We start from the raw sequence: 19,939 nt of genomic DNA on the forward strand, positions 1-19,939 counted from the left end.
GAAGATAAAAGACTTCTAAACTGTGAAAGTTATAGTGAGAAATAACAGGAAAATCTTTAAACGTCCTCTGGACATAGCACCTGGAGAAATCATGTGAAATATATTTCATTTCCAAAGGAGAAAATACAATCTTTTATTTGGAAAATTGCAGTAATTTTAAATAAAGTGAGAACTTTTTAATGTGTTCCATCTGCTTTGTAGACAGGTTTGGCAGGTTTATAATAACTTTGAGAGTTCAGAAGTTTTTGGTGTCAAAATTAAAATTACTTATCAGTAATTTGTATTAAGTCCTCATATATCAGAGCAAGTCTATATATACGTATCTACTGAATTTAGCAAGAGTGTAGTTAGCTTTGATTTCACCATATTTTATGCCCCCTGTCGCAAATTGAAAAAGTGATGCTTTTCTATTTTGACATCTGAAACTATTGGTTCTGAGACTCGTAATAGAAGATGAATCTCAGACAGGATGAATTAAGCTGAAATTGGTATTGCTTTGGCAACTGTGAGAATATGTTCGGGTTTTTTTTGCTTGTTTTTGTTAGAGAAAAAAAACCAACATGTTTATGTGATTTCAAGTAATGTTGGACTATTTAAGCAGTTCAGAGGAGCAAAGTTTTTAAGAATGTCACTAAGTACTGCAAGCTAGTATGCTCTTCAAGGTCATATGCAAATCATTTCTTGTGCCTTTCAGGTTAGCAAAGAAGGCAAATAAATTCCTAGGGAGTGCGTAGTAGAGATAAAGAGCGTAAAGCACTAGCATAACTTTATCTCAGACACATTGTTTTAGAATGGTTAACTTAGTCTGAAACAAGTGTTAATAAAGCAAGGATGAATAGAGGCAGGGAGAACTTGTTGTCCACAAGTTCTAGGGCATACGTACATGGCACAATGGCTTACAACGTGGAGTAGTCCCTTATTTTCACGTGATGTCATTACTTACAGAAGGCACAATTTTATCCTCCTAGGTCTGTGTTTACCATGGAGTAGTACTTCTTAGACTTCTACTGTTATGGGGCTGTAGAAGGTTTCTTTTAAACAGATGCTCAGATCTGAATGAGTTTGACTTCTGCTCTGCTTCTTGTGCCTCACTTCTCACGTCAGTCTTAAGAGCTTTTATGGGAGGCAGGGGTTTCTCAAACCTCTTTACATTGTGCTTTGACAGTCAGTTCACTTATGCATCATCCTTGTTTGTGGAATGTCAAAACCAATATTAATTCAGATAGAAGTTTTTCAGAGTAAAGTTACAGGACCAGTTTTCAGCTTAGTGCAGCTGCTTCATCTGCCTATATTATAATAATAAAAGCAGCCATAAAGAGCACTTAAGATTCTTTGATTTTATATCCCCACACAGTGAACTTCAGAAAATGTTATGTGTCTGTTCATTTCCAGTGATAACAGTGAGAATGAATAAGTTCTTTGGATATTTAAAAATCTATCTTTGTGAAATTTATGTAAACCTTGAAGGGTGTAGTCATGAAGAGAGTAGTCTCTGTTGTGTACGTTGAAGAAGGTTGTGAAAAAACAGTATCAGAAGGTACACTACAAAAAACAGTAGGAACTTAGAAAACAAGGTACATGACTGACAAGTCTCATTCTTCAGAGGCTTTCTCCAGTCTTTTCAGAGTCTGAGTGACAATTTATTCTCTATTACAGAGTGAGCTGTATGCATTTTTTGATTGTTTATTTTCCCCATCTGCCTCTGAAGTATCAGAGATTGTCCATTGTTTGGTCTCCAGCTGTGGCTGCAATGGATTAATGGCTTCAAAGAGCACAAAGGATCTTGTCAAGCCTTTTTTATTCCTTGCATGATCAGGATCATGCTAATCACCAGATTTGTGGTCAGGAAGGAATTTTGCACTGGTTCATGTTGGCACAATCTTGGCAGCTTTGCCCTTTTACTGCTTCTGAGATCATCCTACTACTAAACATTTTTCTGTAGCTACAGAGACTTTTTTCTTATTGGTGGCATCTTAAACTCTTCAGTCCTGTTGTACATAAATTCCTCTTTCTAGAGATATAGTCCAGCTGGTTTTTCGCTTCTGTGCAGGCTATAGGGTAAAGTTTAAAAATCTGTGATTGTCAAATTCAGGTTAGAGAAATGTAAAACTTACTGCAGCTTTTACTTTTAAATAATTTAAATTTTTACATTACACTGACAGTAAATATGACAGTAAATATGCTTAGAAATCATGCTAATGACATTTTCTTGGTGGAACTAATTCATAGCATAGCACAGAACTTTTTTTACTTACAGTGACAGTATATAGTTTCCTTTTCCTCCAAAGTCATCTTGTTCTGTTTGTGCAAGATTTTCCTTCTCACAAAGACTTTTGTCCTTTATAGAAAAATAGTCATTGTAGCAATTAGGTTAACATTTAATTTAAATATTTTGACATTACTCTTATTTAAAACATATGGTTTCCATGAACTACTTTTATTTATGCAATTATAGTAGCATGTTTTATTGTTTCAAAGACTGTTAGTTTGTTTTTTTCTTTCCTTTGAAGATGCTACAGTTGGGGTTTTTTCAGCTCAAATTTTTTGTACTTTTTATCTCTCATAAAATAGGATTTCATGGCTGACTCAACACAGAAGGGACGCTGTGACACTGTTTTCAACTTACTGAAAAGAGGCTGCCAATCGGATTTTGTAGAAAGTCCCACAGTTCATGTTACAATACCCAGTGACCAAGAAACAAATACACAAGTGACTCCAGGAAGAGTTTCAGTCCAACTGCGTCCAGGTTGGGTTTTCTTTAATACACTGATATTATAGTCAGTTAAAACACAGCACAATAATATTTAAATATATTTTGAAAAGAAATTGCTGGATTCATCGTCTTGAAGAATGGTGCTATAACATTACACTGTATGTGTAATCTGTTGCTCCCATAGTCAAGTACAGTCTTCAGCAAGAAGTGTTTCTGTGAAACATAGCATAAGGTGAAAATAATGCAAGTAGTGAGTAGAAAAGGAATCGTAGGCAGTCTTTTCTGTTTTCTGTTATGATTTTGTGATTCTTTTTCTTTTCAAACCTAATTTTCCCTTACATCCGTATAAAATCTGTTCCTTACTGTAAGTAAATTGTACTAAAATTTCTAATTCATAAATTAATATTTTGATAAGCTTCTTTATTATTTGCTTATGCTTAAGTGAATTGACTAAACAACTGTGAAGACAGCCAATGTGAAAGAGAGAACTGGACTTGTAAAGAAGACTTAGATATTAGACCTTCTAAGACCTTAGAAAACAAGATACATGACTGACAAGTCTCATTCTTCAGAGGCTTTCTCCAGTCTTTTCAGAGTCTGAGTGACAATTTATTCTCTATTACAGAGTGGGTTGTATGCATTTATATATTAGATCAACTTAATGTTTCATTTAAAACACATGAGACACCTAGCCCTGACAGAATCTATATGTCCTTTTATGGATTTGGGTCTTTTTAGTATACCTCTATTTGCCCTCTACTGAACTGATCAATTTTTGGTAGAAAAATACTTAGTTAATATGAGAAGTCTGAATTATTTTTGTATCTTGCTGATTTTAATTGTGTAAAAGATCAGTCTTTTTTTATAAGTAATTTTCTGTTAATTGCAAGGAAAAGGAAAGGAACTGCAGGAGCATAAAGCACTAAGTAACTCTAGTTACTGGAAAAGCAATGTCACCACTTCTTCTCCTTTCTCCAGCCTCCATTCAGAGACGTGATTGATAATCTGCTTTGAGCTGAGTCATGGTATCGGGAACTGAGCTAGCTCTAGAAATGTCTGCTATTGCATTTATTTCTGAAGCCTTTGACACAACTGGATTCATAGAAAACAATTTGCTTTCTAAACTTGGGCTTAATGAACCATTTTGCCATTAGTGAAACTAAGCTCAGGGTTCCATAAACTGTGCTGAAGCTTCTGCTTGAAGGAGACAAATACAGAAAACTAACATTTGATATATAGACATTCTGCCTGCATTTTAATCCCTAGGGAAATTCACTAATATACAGTGACAGTGGGACAAATATAAATTTTTTACAGTAATCAGACCAAAGATGGTTTTGTTTTGATTCCATTTTTTCATCACTATTTACAAGAATCCCAACTATAATGAATGGGAGAAAATACAAGTTGTATTTGCTGTATGCAACCTGGTCATTTACAAAAAAAATAGTTCCATTTACATTGGCAAAGAGGAAACAGAATTTACAATATACTGAAATTCTGTTTTCTTCATGTCAGACCCAAAAAAGATACATCTTGAAATATTTGGCTGTATTATGTTTGAAGAATATTGGAAGAAAAAATATTTAGGTAGCCTATTTAAAATGTACTTTGCATGCTTAACATTTCTGGGTCAGATCTTTGATAGAATTTGACACACTTCACAAGTGAAATGATTCTGCAGGAAATATAGACATTTAATATCTTGAGATAAAAGGAGACGACCATTTTTTCTATCTTTTTTCAATATTAAAACCTGCTTTGTTTACTTTCATTTGATCCTACTGAGTTTTCTTATCAAGTCTTTGGGAACAAATTGGTCTAAGCTTGTTATTTAACTTACCTGAGTACTTCAGGCTGTGCTTTCGTCAAGAAATGTACAGTTTTATACACACATGAGAGGCTGTTTGCAGGATACTTTGATATTCTTTCAAGTGTTAGCCCTGAAGTGAGTGGCCACAATTTGTATGCCTGTGTCCTTTTTCAGTTGTAACTGCTATTCGGTTCAACGTAAAAGGGATTGCATAACCAGAAATTTAGAAGAAAGTAGGGAGAAGTCAGATTTTAACGGAATGCTCCTGTGAGAAGAAAAAAAGCAAGATGTTTTCTAAGAAGAGTTCCCTTACGGCTTATTTTTGAACTATGCTTCAAGGTTTCATCAACTCTTGGGAGGTTTTCTTATTTCCTTGTTTTTCTTTTTGCTGACACAAACAAGTTTGTGCTGTGGTTGCTGCAAAGATAATACATTTTTAAGAGTGTATATTGTATTTAATGTATTTATTTCCTTTGAATCAGGAAGTGAAGCAAGCTTTATATTAAGAGTTCATCCTCTGGAGAAGTACCCTGTGGATCTTTACTATTTGGTTGATGTCTCAGCTTCTATGCACAACAACATAGAGAAACTAAATTCTGTTGGATTTGCTTTATCTAAGAAGATGGAGAATATTTCTCTTGATTTTCGACTTGGATTTGGATCCTATGTGGATAAAACAGTGTCACCCTATATTAGCATTCACCCAGGTAGAATCCATAACCAATGCAGGTATGTAATCTTTTGATATTTACTGTAGAACTGAGAACTGATTTAACTACACAAATATGCATTATGTGTATATATTTTAAAAGCTCTCCAGAATCTGCTTCTAGGAGACTCCAGCAAAGTTCCTAAAGAAATAGTGAAAATTATTATTCAGTGTTTACTTCTGAAATATCTGGTGAATGGTTTTTAAAAAGTTTGTTGTCGTATAAGAAAAAATGTGCAATGTTTTCTTTATAAAAACAAGCCTTCTTTAGTCTGTTTAAATATGTTTTTCATTTAATTTTATAGCAAACTGTTATATTCTCATTGAGTTCGGATATATGTTGCATAGATTCATTACAAAGAATGCTACTTTATGACCAAAGACTTCTCTTCTGGTGTATGGTTCTGCATTCATTAGCTCTATTCTTCAAAAGTCTATTTTTGTTGATGCGATGCAGTTTCTTCCTTTCATTTATTGAACAGAAGAAATTCTTTGATTCAATTCCACCACTGTCGTATAAACAAACTCCCATTTTAAATGAGAAAGGTGTTCTGGCTTGAATTTCTTTTTTCATGTCCTTTATTCCTTGCATTCAACACATAGGTAAAGTGAGGAATCACTTTGGAAATGTTCCAGAAGACACAGTTGTTCACATTAAATTAAAATCTTTATAATGCATAATACTTGGTAAAGCACGTATTAACTGCTTGCATCTTCTTGCTTGTTATAATCTTTACTGGGAAGACATGATTCATGCTTCCATGAAGTCCATGAGCATCTTTTTTTTTTATTGCAATGATTTTTTAATTTAGTATTAGTGGTGAAATTACCTGGATAGATATAAAATGTCAGTGTTAGAAGTAGTAAACGAAACTGTCTACTATAGTAAGTAGAAGTCAATTATCACTTCCAGGACATGATTTATTTTGCCTAAAAGTAGATGTCTGCAGATGCATTATAACTTACAGTGCCAGTTTCTATTCATTTACTGCAAACTGAGTCTAGAGAGGGTAGGTTATAATCTGTATGCAGCAAAAGGTGAGATGGAACCTGCTCAGCATCTCTGACTCAGATCAGCTCTTCCATTTCTGCAGTAAATACTTTTGTAGTATATGAGTCACAGAACAATGACCTGTAAAAGTCTTATGGCATTATCTTACTTATGTCAAACTTAATCCTTTCTCCTTTTGTATATAATTGTTTCCATTGAACTTAGTGTTATGTGGAGTTATTTTTTCTCTTTAGGTACTTATTTTAATATTCATTTATACATTTTCACTAGTAACAGGATTTTGTGTGGATTCGTTGGGAATATTTTCATCTCCTTCAAATGGAAAATGTGGACTGTGATAGACTTTTTGCTAAATTTTGTTTTATTTTTATTTTGTACAGCGATTATAATTTAGATTGTATGCCACCTCATGGTTATATTCACGTGCTATCCCTGACTGACAACATAGCAGAATTCAGAAATGCAGTGAATAAACAAAAAATTTCTGGGAATATTGATACACCTGAAGGGGGTTTTGATGCAATGCTCCAAGCAGCTGTGTGCCAGGTAAGGAATGTATCAGCAAAAGACGAAATGGTACTTCAGACATGAATATATATGTTACAACTATGCTCAGTGATACTGAATTCAAATTGTCAATTATAGGCCAGAAAATAGTAGGATTTCTTCTTCCTGTTTCATTATTTCCTTTCAAGCTATGCATTTTGGTTTCCAGATGAAACTGAGAAAGGATAGAATTAGAAAACAGAATGGATAATTAAATCAACTGCTTCTTGCTTGAAACATGAATTACTTTCAGTCGATTACAAAATCATTGTCAAAAGTCACTGATGACCTCCTGTGTTCTCAATGAAAGACATACCATTTGGCATTTCTGCTACTTAAGAACGTACCTGAAAACTGAAGAATCAGTTACATGTTTGCTTGTGTACATAAAGAAAACATATGCACTTTGGTGTTATCTCACCTTTTAACGAATTAATATTTGAAAAAATACAAGTGAACTAAAAAATTTAACTTATATATATTGATAAAATTGCATCCCCGTCTTTCCCATGTAGAAAGAGATGAAAAGATTTGCATCAGTAGTTTCCAAGCTGTAAGACTATTAAATAACAGTGATTTGTTTTCTCTTCAAGGCTTTTTTGCATGCTTTTCCTTGAAGTAGAGCAAAAGAGATTTTGAAAGTTTACTGATTCTTGGGTTTACTAATGCTCTGTGAATAACTCTTTCTGATAATTCTGCTCCCAGCCAAACCACAGGCTTCTAGTGCAGTTCTTGTTTCTTGGGATGATGTCAGTGTAACTCTTTTATCTTGACCATTTTCACATTCTCTTTTGGAGCAGTAGAAGGAATCAAGGCCAAAAAGGAACACCAATTATGATAAAAATGAATTGTTTGGTTCCATTTTTATTTTCAGTTTTTGATTATCTGTAACACAGGTAAATAGTTATTATTCTCAGATGCTGTATTCACAGCTGTCAGAAAAAAAAATATTCAGAAGCTCTGGAAAAGTTTCTTAAATTGCAGTGTTTCTCATTGGATACATTCCACACTTACGACTTGTGAGTTTTAGAATTATCCATGCTTCCTAAAGCAATAGAATGAAATAGAATGAAGACATGGGCTAAGGAGCACCTCTCCTATGAAGAAAGGTTAAGGGAACTGGACTTATTTAGCTTGGAGAAGAGAAGGCTCTGGGGAGACCCCATTGTGGACTTCCAGTACTTGAAGGGAGAATGTAAGCAAGAGGGGAAATGACTGTTTGCATGGTCTGATAGTGATAGGACAAGGGGGAATGGTTTTAAACTAAGACGGGGAGATTTAGGTTAGATATTAGAAGGAAGTTCTTCACGCAGTGGTGACGCACTGGAACAGGTTGCCTAGAGAGGTTATGGATGCCTCATCCTTGGAGGCATTCAAAACCAGGCTGGATGTGGCTCTGGGCAGCCTGATCTAATGGTTGGTGACCCTGCCCACGTCAGGGGGGTTAAAACTAGATGATCCTCGAGGTCCTTTTCAACCCAGGCTATTCTATGATTCTATGAAGTTTGTAGATGACACCAAGTTATTAGGGAGTGTCAGTCTGTCTTCAGAGGAATCTAAACAGGCTGGATCACTGAGCTGAGGCCAACGGGATGAAGTTCATAGAAGATCAAGTGCCAGGCCCTGCTCTTTAGCTGCAATAATCCCAGGCAATGCTATAGGCGTGGGGCAGAATAGCTGGGAAACTCTGCAGAGGAAAAAGAAAGTGTTAGTCAATGCTAGGCTGAACATGAGCCAGCAGTGTGCCCAAGTGACCAGGAAGGCCAGTGGCATCCTGGCTTGTATCAGAAGTAGCACCAGGGATGTGATTGTTCCCCTGTATTTAGCTCTGGTGAGACTTCACTTTGAGTGCTGTGTTATACTTACCACGAAAGAAGGCACTGATGCCCAGGAACACGTCCTGAGAAGAGCAATGAAGCTGTGAAGGGTCTGGAGCTCCATGTCTCATGGAGAATGGCTGAGGGAACTATTATTGTTTAGTCTGGAGGAGAGGAGGCTCAGAGGTTACCTCATAGCCTTCTACAACTACCTGAAAAGAGGTTGTGATGAGGTGGGAGGTCAGCCTCTTCTCTCAGGTAACTAGCAAAAGGTCAAGAGGGAATGGCCTCAAGTTGCACCAGGGAGGTTCAGGTTGGATATTAGGAAAAATTTCTTCTCTGAAAGAATGATCATGCACTGGAATGAGCTGTCCAAGGAGGTTGTGGAATCACCATCCATGTAGATATTCAAGAAACATTTAGATGTGGTACTTGTGGTACTAAAATACATGGTTTATTGGGCAGCGTTGGTAGTAGGTAGACAGTTGGACTAGATCTTTGAAGTCTTTTCCAACCTTAATGATTATGTGATTAATGAGAATGAGGAGGCTTTTGCACTAATTTAGTTGTGTATCAAAATGAGAACAATATGCAATTCATATCTACAATCATGAACTATAATTTATATTAATGTGCACTTCTTTTGTTTGCAAAAGAACTTTATAATTTGTTGCAATTGTTTTAACCAATACATCCCTGTTGCAAGCAGAATCAGGGTAGTACATGAAGTTCAAATTTTTGGTTGCTCATAAGACATATGAAGGAAGAAGTATTGAGCTGACAAATGAAGTAATGGATGCTAGAAGGAAGGAGATTCTGCACTGCTGGAGGAAAAACTGGGATTTTTTAAGATTGCTGTTTATAAGCTGTTTATAAATAATACCATTAATACCATCATAATATCATGCTGCTAGGATTCTGTAGGTGAGGCTGGTGCTAGCACATAAACTAGAAAATACAGTACGCCGCTGTGCATTTACTGCCCCTACTATTATTAGATACTCATTTCCCATTGAGAGCTAGCAGAGAATGAGTCTGAGAAGAGAGCTAAATCCCTCTCTGCAAAGCAAAAAAAAATGAAAGAATAAATCATGAAGCCTGGCTGAGTCCATGGATTGTCCTAAAGGTAGGTGTCAGATGAAGTGGACAGTATCTGGCTGTGTTAAGGGAAGTGGCAGAGATGAGGCAGAGTTGTAGGAAGGAGGAGCAAGAAATGAGGCAAAAGGAAGAAAAAATGGAATTAGTGAAGAAAATAGAATAATAGAGAGGGGAATGAAAAAGAAAATGAGGTGATTCATGTCTTTCTCTTCAAAGTTTTATTTAAAGCAATCATTCATTCTTTGAAGGGAAACAAATGTTCTGGAAATAAGCACCCAACCCAGTGTAGATCTAAACTTGTCCTGCTATATGTTTCATATCACTGAATTCCGGAAAAGCACATTGGATTTGTATTTGTTGTTTGTAATGCTTATGGGATCCCAGAAAATTACACAGATGTTACATGTATATCTTTTTATGTACTAACAATGTGGCAGCTGTTAGTCATGCCCAGTATATAGTGTATAATTTGTTTATATTTTGAGGGATCTTCCTTCAAAAATGAAAGCAAGTGGTAAGTGGATCTCTGACTTTCAGAATAGTGAACCTGATGAGGTTCAACACGGCAAAGTGCACGGAGGAATCCCAGGCATCCATACAGACTGGAAGGAGTGGTCCTTGAGAGCAGCCCTGTGGAGAAGGACCTGGGGGTCTTGACAGATGAAAAACTTAACATGAGCCAGCAGTGTGCCCTTGCGGCTCAGAAGGCAAATGGTATCTTGGGCTCTATCAAAAGAGGGGTGGCCAGCAGGGACAGGGAGGTGATTGTCCCCCTCTACTCTGCTCTTGTGAGGCCCCATCTGGAGTACTGCGTCCAAGTGCGGAGCCCCCAGTACAAGAAAGACAGGGAGCTGTTGGAGAGGGTCCAGAGGAGGGCCACGAAGACAATCAGGAGACTGGAGCACCTCCCCTATGAAGACAGGCTGAGGGAGCTGGGCTTGTTCAGCCTGGAGAAAAGAAGGCTGCAGGGTGACCTCACTGCAGCATTTCAATACCTAAAGGGAACCTACAAGCAGGAGGGGAATCAACTCTTTAAAAGGCTTGATAACTGTAGGACAAGGGGAAATGGTTTTAAGTTGAGAGAGGGGAGATTCAGGTTGGATGTCAGGGGGAAATTCTTTACAGAGAGAGTGGTGAGGTGCTGGAACAGGCTGCCCAGAGAGGCTGTGGATGCCCCGTCCCTGGAGGTGTTCAAGGCCAGGTTGGATGGGTCCCTGGGCAGCCTGGTCTAGTATTAAATGGGGAGGTTGGTGTCCCTGCATGTGGCAGGGGGGTTGGAGATTCATGATCCTTGAGGTCCCTTCCAACTCTGGCCATTCTGTGATTCTGTGTGATGTGAAATACATTTACACAACAACAACAACAACAACAACAACAAAAAAAAGAATGCTTTAAATATCCTGGTTTAAACTCAGTGTTTCTAAATATTCCAACACCTGGAAGCAGACTTCTACATTCATCTTTCATTTTGTTATTTATTATTATTGGAAGTAGGTAGTTACCTCTTTATTATGTTCAGTTTTGTTTCCTTTTCAGAGCCACATTGGATGGCGCAAAGAAGCCAAGCGACTACTTCTTGTGATGACAGACCAAACTTCCCATCTAGCCCTAGATAGTAAATTAGCAGGGATCGTGATTCCCCACGATGGAAACTGCCATTTGAAAGATAATGTGTACGTCAAAGCTACGAGTATGGTAAGGTATATGTCATACGTTCTGCCTTCAGGGAAGCGGTGTAAAGGAGGTTTTTAGGTCAGTGTCAGAGCATTGCTTTTAATTCAGCCGTTAAAATAATATTTTCTCAGGTAGGCAAGATTTGTAATAAAAAATGAGTTGCATGGAAATATTGACATCCTTTTCATCTGAGATAAGTGTTTTGTAGTCTGAATCAACAGTACAGAGCACAGGAGAATATATTACTGTTTTTTAATGTGTTTTTTTTACCATCATCTCACAAGAATGGCAAACGTTCTGCATAAAACTTAAGTAGGAGGCTGTGATATTTTGCAGAAGCAGCTCATAATGTGTCAGAATTACATATGCTAACGAGACAAAGGAATTGATCATGCTTTATGGTAAGAAGATGCATAGTTGCATTGTTTGAGAATACTTTGTAAGAGAAAACTGAAGATGTGGAATAGTGGTGAGCTATTCCAAACTTGATGGACTAGAAAATACTTAGGTACCACAAAGCTTTGCTGTGTTAATGCAATATTAAATATATTCGAATCTTACAGTAAAAAACAAATGTGTTGAAATACATGCGTGTGTAAAAAGTTGCTTCAAATCCATTGTAACAAAATAATAAGCGTTCAACAGATAATTTTAACTTTCAAAAGGATTTCTTCAAGTATGTACAAAATAATTATGAGTGATCAAGAAAGAAATGTTTTCATGAGGTCTATACAATTGCAATTGCTATTTCCTTGAATGAATGTAATTCATTCATTTTAAGAAATGTGAATCATTACTAAATCGCTGTGTAATCACCAGAAAATGGAAATATGAGCTGTGGTGCCATTACAGCACTCAGAGTTTTCGTAGTTTTGTTCATTGCACTTAGTTGAAGCATCCAGCCCACGTTCAGGCCAGGCCGTTCAGGAAATCAGTGAGGGCTGTGTGCAGGCTGGCCCTGAACTGGATTCCAGCGGAGATGCTTACTGGGATGGAGAAGCAAAAGGAGATTATAGTGAAATACAGGAGATTTCCAGTAATAGGGGGTAACCTTGTTGAGTGGAGGAGGCAGCCGAGCATACGCTGATCGGAAGGTCATCTGGATTTCTAATTATATGATGTTCTTACAGTAACTCACTCCCTCTGTCACCTTTTGGATAATCCCTCAGTGATGTCAGGATTATTTATTTCCCTCTAACTAGCCTGTCCATTTTCAATATTTTTAGTGTCCCTAGGTTAAAAACAATGCCTTCCTTTGTTCTGCAAGAGCAAAGAATCCATTCCTTCAAGGGTTGATTGATGGCTGACTAAAGAAATTTTTTTTTTTTTTAAATTCTGGGATGAAGAATCATGATTTTATTATTCTATTTGCAGTAAGAAATCTCCATTATTTTTGGTATTGATGCTTTTGTGAGATTATGTAGTTTTCAGGCTGTCCTAATGAAATGACCTTGAAGGATACTTAGATGAGCACATCTTGGCCCATGTGTTGTCTGGCTGCTGGCACATACTTTTTTCCACCATTGGTTAATTCTTGTGTGCCTGCATCTAAAGTTTAGTAATGGAACAGGCGCAGAATGGAAATCTTTCTCAGTATCAGATATTTTCTGGAGCAGATTTGACAAGATAGCACAGTAATGTCTAGAAGAGTAAGTGTACTGGGTTCCTATTTTTTTCCTTCTCGGTAGTACATTGTCTGTGATTATTTCAGATATATCTCATTAGCTGAAAAAAGAAAGTCTATGTAACTAATATTTAAATGAGATGTTGTGGAAGTCTATCAATTCTTTTTTAAATAAATTGCAAAGAAGAAACATAGCTTTCTTTTTTTCTTTTTCTTCTCAGTTCAATTTTGATGTGCTATGTTAAATTAAAGAGCCATCTGTGATAATATTGTGCTTCTACTTTCATTCCTAGCACCTGATAGTCTAGAGAGGATTGAATTCTGGCATACTTTGATTTTTTTCTTGTTCCTGTTAAGAGGACCTTTCCGTATTTATTTGTATAAGCCTAATCTTTAAATCAGAAATGTTTCCAGTTATTCACTTTGCTTCTCGCTTCTTGCTAACTTTTGTTAAGTAGTCATACACAGATCAGCAAAAAGCATTAGGCAAGAAAGAAATCCAGTTTCTTTTTATTAGGTCTATGCTCAGTTCGCTCCCTTTCTGAAATACTTAACGTCTGTTTTAGTTATCTTCTAAGTTTAACACAGTAGGTTAAAATAATAAAATGAATGATGTAATTGGAACAAGAAAGAAGATCTAAAATGGGAATATATTCTCCTAAACAGTAGTGGGAGTAGATAAGATAAAAATACTTAGAGTACACCAAGGTTTTTACCAGAAGTGGAATGAGACTCCTCAAGTGACCAGCAGTCCCTTATGTCATCTCTTTATGTGCTTAAAATAAAAAAAGATAGTATGATTCTTTTGGGGCTTTAAAAAAGTATATCCATTCTAATACAAAGGAATTTTGTCCTTCTAATCTGTAGTGAAACTTGGATGTACTATTAACCAAAACAGGCACTGTAATGAGTTAGAACTGGCAAGAAGATGGAGGCTCAGTTTTTCTTGTGAGCAGACTGTAATTTGGGATCTGGTCCCTACAGCTTTTGCATATCTATGTATATCATCTATCTGAATAAACTTTTGTTTCATAGAATCCCATTTCAGCTACTACCAATCTCAAACTTTTGCCATTAGTTGCAGAGATGTTGAAGGGTCATTTTACCAGAATTTGATCTGTCTGGTGTCATATGGTGAGCAGGACACTGACTTGTTTGAGCACCCTCTGATGATCCCTCACCACTGCTCTGCGTGTGGAATGCAGGGGGTATTTATACAACATCTAGTTTCAGTAGCCCGTGTCCTGGGAGCACCTGGTTCATGTGTGATCTACCAGTCATCTGCATGTGGCAAATAGCTTGTGCAGGCCAAGGAGGCCCTATCACTGTGGTCTGTGGTCATGGAGAAGGGAGGAAGTCTTAATACAGTGTTGTGAGAGAGGCAACAAGGCTTCTGCTGCTGCACTTCAGTCTTAAGTAAGGAATGTATACTCTCTGGACCCTCATATATGGCACACTGAGAAGCTGCAGCTGTAAGAATGTCGATTTATCTCTGTCTTACCCAACATCTATCACTTACCTTAAAAAATATAATCTCTTATCAAAGGATAAATGAGTGGAGATCCTGTCTAGGATCAAACTGCAGCAAGGAGCTCCTTTGTTCTTTCTGTCCAAGCCTATTTATAATAGTGCAATGTGGTGGAAAATGGATTTTATCCCCTTGCATAACTTTGTCTCTGCTGTCCTGGCTTTCAAATTACTGTTAGGATAGCATTTGACTTGCAGGCTGCCTTGAATAACAAGTGGCACTCCGAGGAGTAATGAATTGTGCAAGAAATCTGTGAGAGCATGTTTGTGTAGGAGAAAGGAAGAAAGAAAATGTGGGACAGATGCTGAAAAATGGCAGAAAGAGAAAGACCGCAGAAGTATGTGGGGTAATGCGGTTGTCTTGACACATGTATAGGTGTCCTGATGAAATCTCTGGAAAGAGCCCCAGTCACTTCACTGTGTTTTGTCATTAATTTTAGATGTTGAATTTACTTCCTAGGAAGTATTCCCAGACTTACAGTAAATCAGCAGTGACTTTCAGATTCAGTTTGCTTTGGAGTACTGGAACTGAAAGGAATCCCACACTGTCCAGATGTACAAGCCCACTGAGACCACAGAGACATTTGTTCTTCCCAATATCTTGGATGAATGGATAGCAGCATACCTCTTGTTCCCAAGTCTGTGTCAGCAAGAAGTGTAGGAGGGCAGGTCATAGCACAGAACTTGCTCTCATAGGTACCTCACCAAGAAGAGTAATGTCCAAAGTGTGAAGAGAAGTGAAACTCATGCTACCTTCCTCAAGGAGAAGCAGGGTTCAAAAACTGTAGCAGGACATTGCAATGACATTGCTCCTTAGGCAAGCCTTGAAGAAAGGTGTCAGCTGTAAGATATATGTAGGATATTGACATTACTAGAACTTGAGCCAGTGGTTTCATTTTGCTGATGTGTCTGATCCCTGGTGCCAAAATACTCTTCTGAGAAACAAATTTAATAACTCGCCTTGCCACTCTTCAAATCACACTCATCTTGGTGCCCTCATGTCATTCCTTCTCCTTGACTTTTGAGCAAGAACCCACTTATCATTCTCAGGAATCCTTTTAGTATTCTAGGCACACCATGGAAAATAACATATCCAGAAGCTGTTTTGTAAGCATTAGACTCCAACAGAAAGGTACTGTGTGGAGAGTTCACTTAGTCCTTAGACCAGAATGGTCCTTAGACCATTCTGCAGCACAGCTGCAGAGCTGATGATGGAAATGTATTGCAGTTCACCTGATGCACTGATTTTAATTGTTATGTTGTTGTGTTGGTTTTTTTTAAATATTCAGTCATACCTTCTTTTGGATGTAGGCCTAGTATTTCTCTGTACATTTAGAAATAAGGATTGGAGTGGCTTTGTAGCCCTGTATTATGTCAAACATAAAATCTAAGGTTGTCTCTTACTAAACTGCAGTCCTCTTTGTTTTATTTTGCAGGAGCATCCATCTCTTGGTCAGCTCTCTGAAAAATTGATTGACAATAACATCAATGTCATTTTTGCAGTTCAAGGAAGCCAGTTCCATTGGTATAAAGTAGGTTAGAAACCTGATTCGTTTTCTAAATTTGAAAGCACTTTTTTTTTTTTATTAAATATATTGAATATACATAAATTAATGTATTTTTTGTAGGATCTGTTACCTCTGTTGCCTGGTACTGTTGCGAGACAGATAGAATCACAAGCAGCAAATCTCAATGATTTGGTGGTAGAAGCTTATCAGGTATGATCAGAATGACTGTGCTGGATGCTGTCTTTGTACAGGGTTTTTGTTTGTTTTTTTTTTTACTTTTCACAGACTAGAGCCTAAAGTTGGAATTTCCAGGCCTCTATCTAAAGTCCACATTTCCTACTTTTCTGAATGTCCAGATTGGTGGTGGCAGTATCCCTAAACAACTCTCAAATCCCCAGGCTGTTGGTGTCTCAAAATCAAGAGCTAATTTTGTACTAAGGATGCTCCTTAATACAGTGTTTGATTCTTTGCCATGTTACCTCAAAAGAAATTTCTGTTTCATTTGTATTTTGGGATCTCAGATCTTTGGTTGCATACCAGACACTACTGCCTAGGCACCATACAAATTCAGAGCAAAAGGACACTGCAGGATTTAGAGGATTTTACCTCATCGTTCTTAAAAAAAAAGGGAAAAAAGTGAAAATTTACAAAAAGAATATTTCCACAAAGAATATTGTGGAAAGCAGCATTCACATTGCACAGGGCAGCATGTCTCAGGGTTTTAATACATTGCAGTAAAGAAAAGCTTTGATAGGGATTTGAGAGAGAACAAAGTAAATGGCTCTGTGTGCTTCCACATAGAGTTCTCAACTGGAAGTAGTAGTATGGGAAAAAGCATTTTCACAAATCATTGCTGAGGAATGTCAGCTTTTAAGGGGAGACTGTTGTCTTGATAGTGTGTGGAACGGGGGATAAACAACTTTAAAATGAAGCTTTGCAGTATACATTTGATCCACTAGAGCAAAGGGAGCACATAGAACAGGAGTAAAATAAGATAGTAGGCTAGATAGCTGAATGTCGTCCAGGTGTGCACGTTGTATAAATATGCAAGGCTAAAAAGTTAGAAAATTAGTTATGAGTCTATACGCAAGGTATCAGTGTGCATCACATTAATTTTGATTATTTGGAGATGAAAGAATGAAATTGTTCATTATGCTAGGTTAACCATCTAAATGAGGCTCTTTGGTTGCTTTCAGCAAATTAGCTCTAATGAGAACCAAGTCCCATGTCTATTACTAGCAGTAGAGTGGGCTTGTGTGTGTTTTCACACTGTCATTTTGGAAACATTGTGCAGACGCCAAAGGCATTCAAAAGTGGAGGAAGTATAATCAAATTGCAGATGAATTCTCCCTGGTATTAGATTTTCTCTTCTAAAATCAAGAAATCTCATTTTGAATATAGATATTTGCAGGAAATAGTGAAATACTGCTTGGAAAAAAAAAAAAGTAATAATTTGCAGATCATGGTTCTGAATGCCACTTTTGCACCATCCACCCTTAATTGTATCCAGATTTTTACAGGATAATCCAGGGCAAGCATTCAAAGAGAGGAAATAAAAATTGACAAAATAATCCTTTCCATTAAATTGAAGATTCTGTGGGACTTTCCTTCTCCAGCCACCCCCAGTTCGTTCTTGCTTTATTTTCTGGACAGTATCATCTTTCCTATCTTTAACCGCACTGGATTTGCGCACTTCTGAATACTTTTGTCATGGTTTTAGTTTCTTGTAATATACAAACAACACAGTGAACAGTGTTTGAATGTTTTGCCTCCGGGGTAGCATAAGTATTTACATAAGAAAATTTAGTATTGATGTCTGATGGCAGTGGACCTTTTGTATTCTTGTTCTAAGCAGGGAAGCCTTAGGCTTAGTTGTGGAAAACCTTGTCTGGAAATCCCTAAAAAGCCAATGATGAGTCACTAGTTTTGAAAGTTACTTAGCTAAACATGTGTTCAGATTCATGTAATTAAATTTTCATTTGTAACACTAATGTCCTACAAAACTAATTTAAAAAATAGTAAGATGCAATGACTTTTACTATTTGCAAGGAAATTTAGTATTCTATTGGTGCAATACAATTTTACAGAGTTTTAATATGTTTGCAAAAGGCAAAGAAGCAATATTTCTTTTGTAATTTAGTAATATAAATAAAATAGTATTTTTGAGGACATGGAAAACACTGGTTACAAAGCAGGCCTTTTATTAACTTCGCATTGTCAAAAGTCCACTTGGGAATTAACAGATTGTTGACTTATACAGTCCTATCTGACCCAAATAAATCAGGAAGGGTAATCTCAGTAGCCTTTATATCACCCTAAGACTTGCTAGAGGAAACTTTTCCAAGACAGATGCAAAATATCACAAGTTTAAAGCATCGATTCGATTAGTAGCCTTTTCTACTGAATAAGAATAGTAGTATGCGTGTTTTCTGTTTTTATTTCAAGTGTGCAGCTAAAAGACAACATAGTCTCTCAGACAATAAGCAGTTTTTGTTACACATAGTTGTTAGAACAGATTTTCAAATTGCCTCAAAACCATTTTTGAAAAGCTGAAAACATTTTTATCTGGAAAAAGTAATCCACTTTATCAGAGCTACCAGTTCATTGATTGTGTATTTTTGGAATGTAATTGGTTCTTTATATGGGAAACAATGCTTTAATTCATTCCTTTATTCACACAGACAAGCTTTCTTCATTTTTAGTCAGTCATTGTAGCAGTACTTGATATTAGTCATTAATGCACATTATATGTGGGAATGCAATGCAACTATAAGTTGTTTTCTGGTTACAGAAACTAATCTCTGAAGTGAAAATTCAAGTGGATAACCAGATCCAGGATCTTAATTTCAATATCACTGCAATGTGTCCTGACGGAAGCAAAAAAACTGGCATGGAAGGATGTAAAAACGTTGGATATAATGAAGAAGTATGTTGATAGTTTTCTTTCTTCAAGGAACTGGAATACTTATTTTTCTGTTTGGTTGGGTTTGAATGGTGTGAAATCTTCTAGGGATTTACTCAAACTAAAACTGGACTTTAGTGATTAATGATCACAGACTTTCTATTATTCTCTGTTGTTTTTTTTTTCCGAATCTTGTTTTAATTCTCACTAATCTCGTGGGACTCAGGCTCAAAGCTTTTCCTGAAAGCTAATGTCCATTAAAACTGTCCTCCTTTGTCCTTCAATGGTCACAATGGCCATGTTCATTGTGATGAAATTTGTACTTAAAGAGGTTGAAAGATAATCACTCAGTGGAAAAGAATCGTTGGAATTTGTGCTGCTTGGATCTGTACAAGACACCACCTTTCCCTCTCCTTGCTCCAGTAGCCTTTGTGCACATTCAGAGTCATGGGTAATTAGTTTATCTTATAAATCAAATTAATAAAATGATTAATTCCCATTTGGATCAGTAACCACGTACTGAATGAATTGGTTATAAAACTGGAGCATCATGCACCATGAAAATGTGGGGGAATATGTCTGGCTAATATAAAGTGGTTTTCTTCCCAGAACAACTTTTCTGTGTGTTGATATATTTATTTGATTGCTTGGACTAGTAGAGTAATTCCTGTAGCTTGCCAGGAAGAAGTCTGTCTTTCTGGAGAGCAGGGTCAAGGAGTTCTTTCCTTGTGTGTACACACAGATCAGTTGATGGGATTTGATTGTGTTTGTGCATAGAAGTGGCAAAACAAAACAATAGATTAAATGTGTGAATTTTAAATATGTTCATTTAGATGCATTTTTATACTCTTCTCTATTTTGTCTGCACAATTTGTAGCCGATTAACTGCTACGCTTTAAGGTAGATGTGATTTTTGTTCTTAACTCTTCTGAAATGTCATTCCCTGTGTATGTCATAAGAAATAGGAATGGAATTCATTCTGTTTAACGAAAAGAA

The 19,939-nt window shown here is 36.7% G+C and overlaps 1 protein-coding gene across 4 annotated transcripts in view; it reads left to right on the plus strand.

Moving 5' to 3' along the window:
• ITGB8 (integrin subunit beta 8) overlaps positions 1–19,939 on the plus strand; it is a 56,884-nt gene that overhangs the window by 14,506 nt on the left and 22,439 nt on the right. For all 4 annotated transcript variants that reach the window (XR_793932.4, XR_793933.4, XM_010712755.4 and 1 more), the window contains exons 3-9: positions 2,572–2,746; positions 5,009–5,255; positions 6,628–6,793; positions 11,245–11,403; positions 15,970–16,065; positions 16,162–16,251; positions 18,833–18,967. Coding sequence is in view for 2 of the 4 variants with exons in the window: in XM_010712755.4 (XP_010711057.2) it covers positions 2,572–2,746; positions 5,009–5,255; positions 6,628–6,793; positions 11,245–11,403; positions 15,970–16,065; positions 16,162–16,251; positions 18,833–18,967 (1,068 nt within the window). In the remaining 2 variants the exon portion in view is untranslated. The remainder of the gene's footprint in view (positions 1–2,571; positions 2,747–5,008; positions 5,256–6,627; positions 6,794–11,244; positions 11,404–15,969; positions 16,066–16,161; positions 16,252–18,832; positions 18,968–19,939) is intronic.

This window comes from Meleagris gallopavo, chromosome 6 (assembly GCF_905368555.1).
Source record: "Meleagris gallopavo chromosome 6, MGAL_WU_HG_1.1, whole genome shotgun sequence".
NCBI lineage: Eukaryota > Metazoa > Chordata > Aves > Galliformes > Phasianidae > Meleagris > Meleagris gallopavo.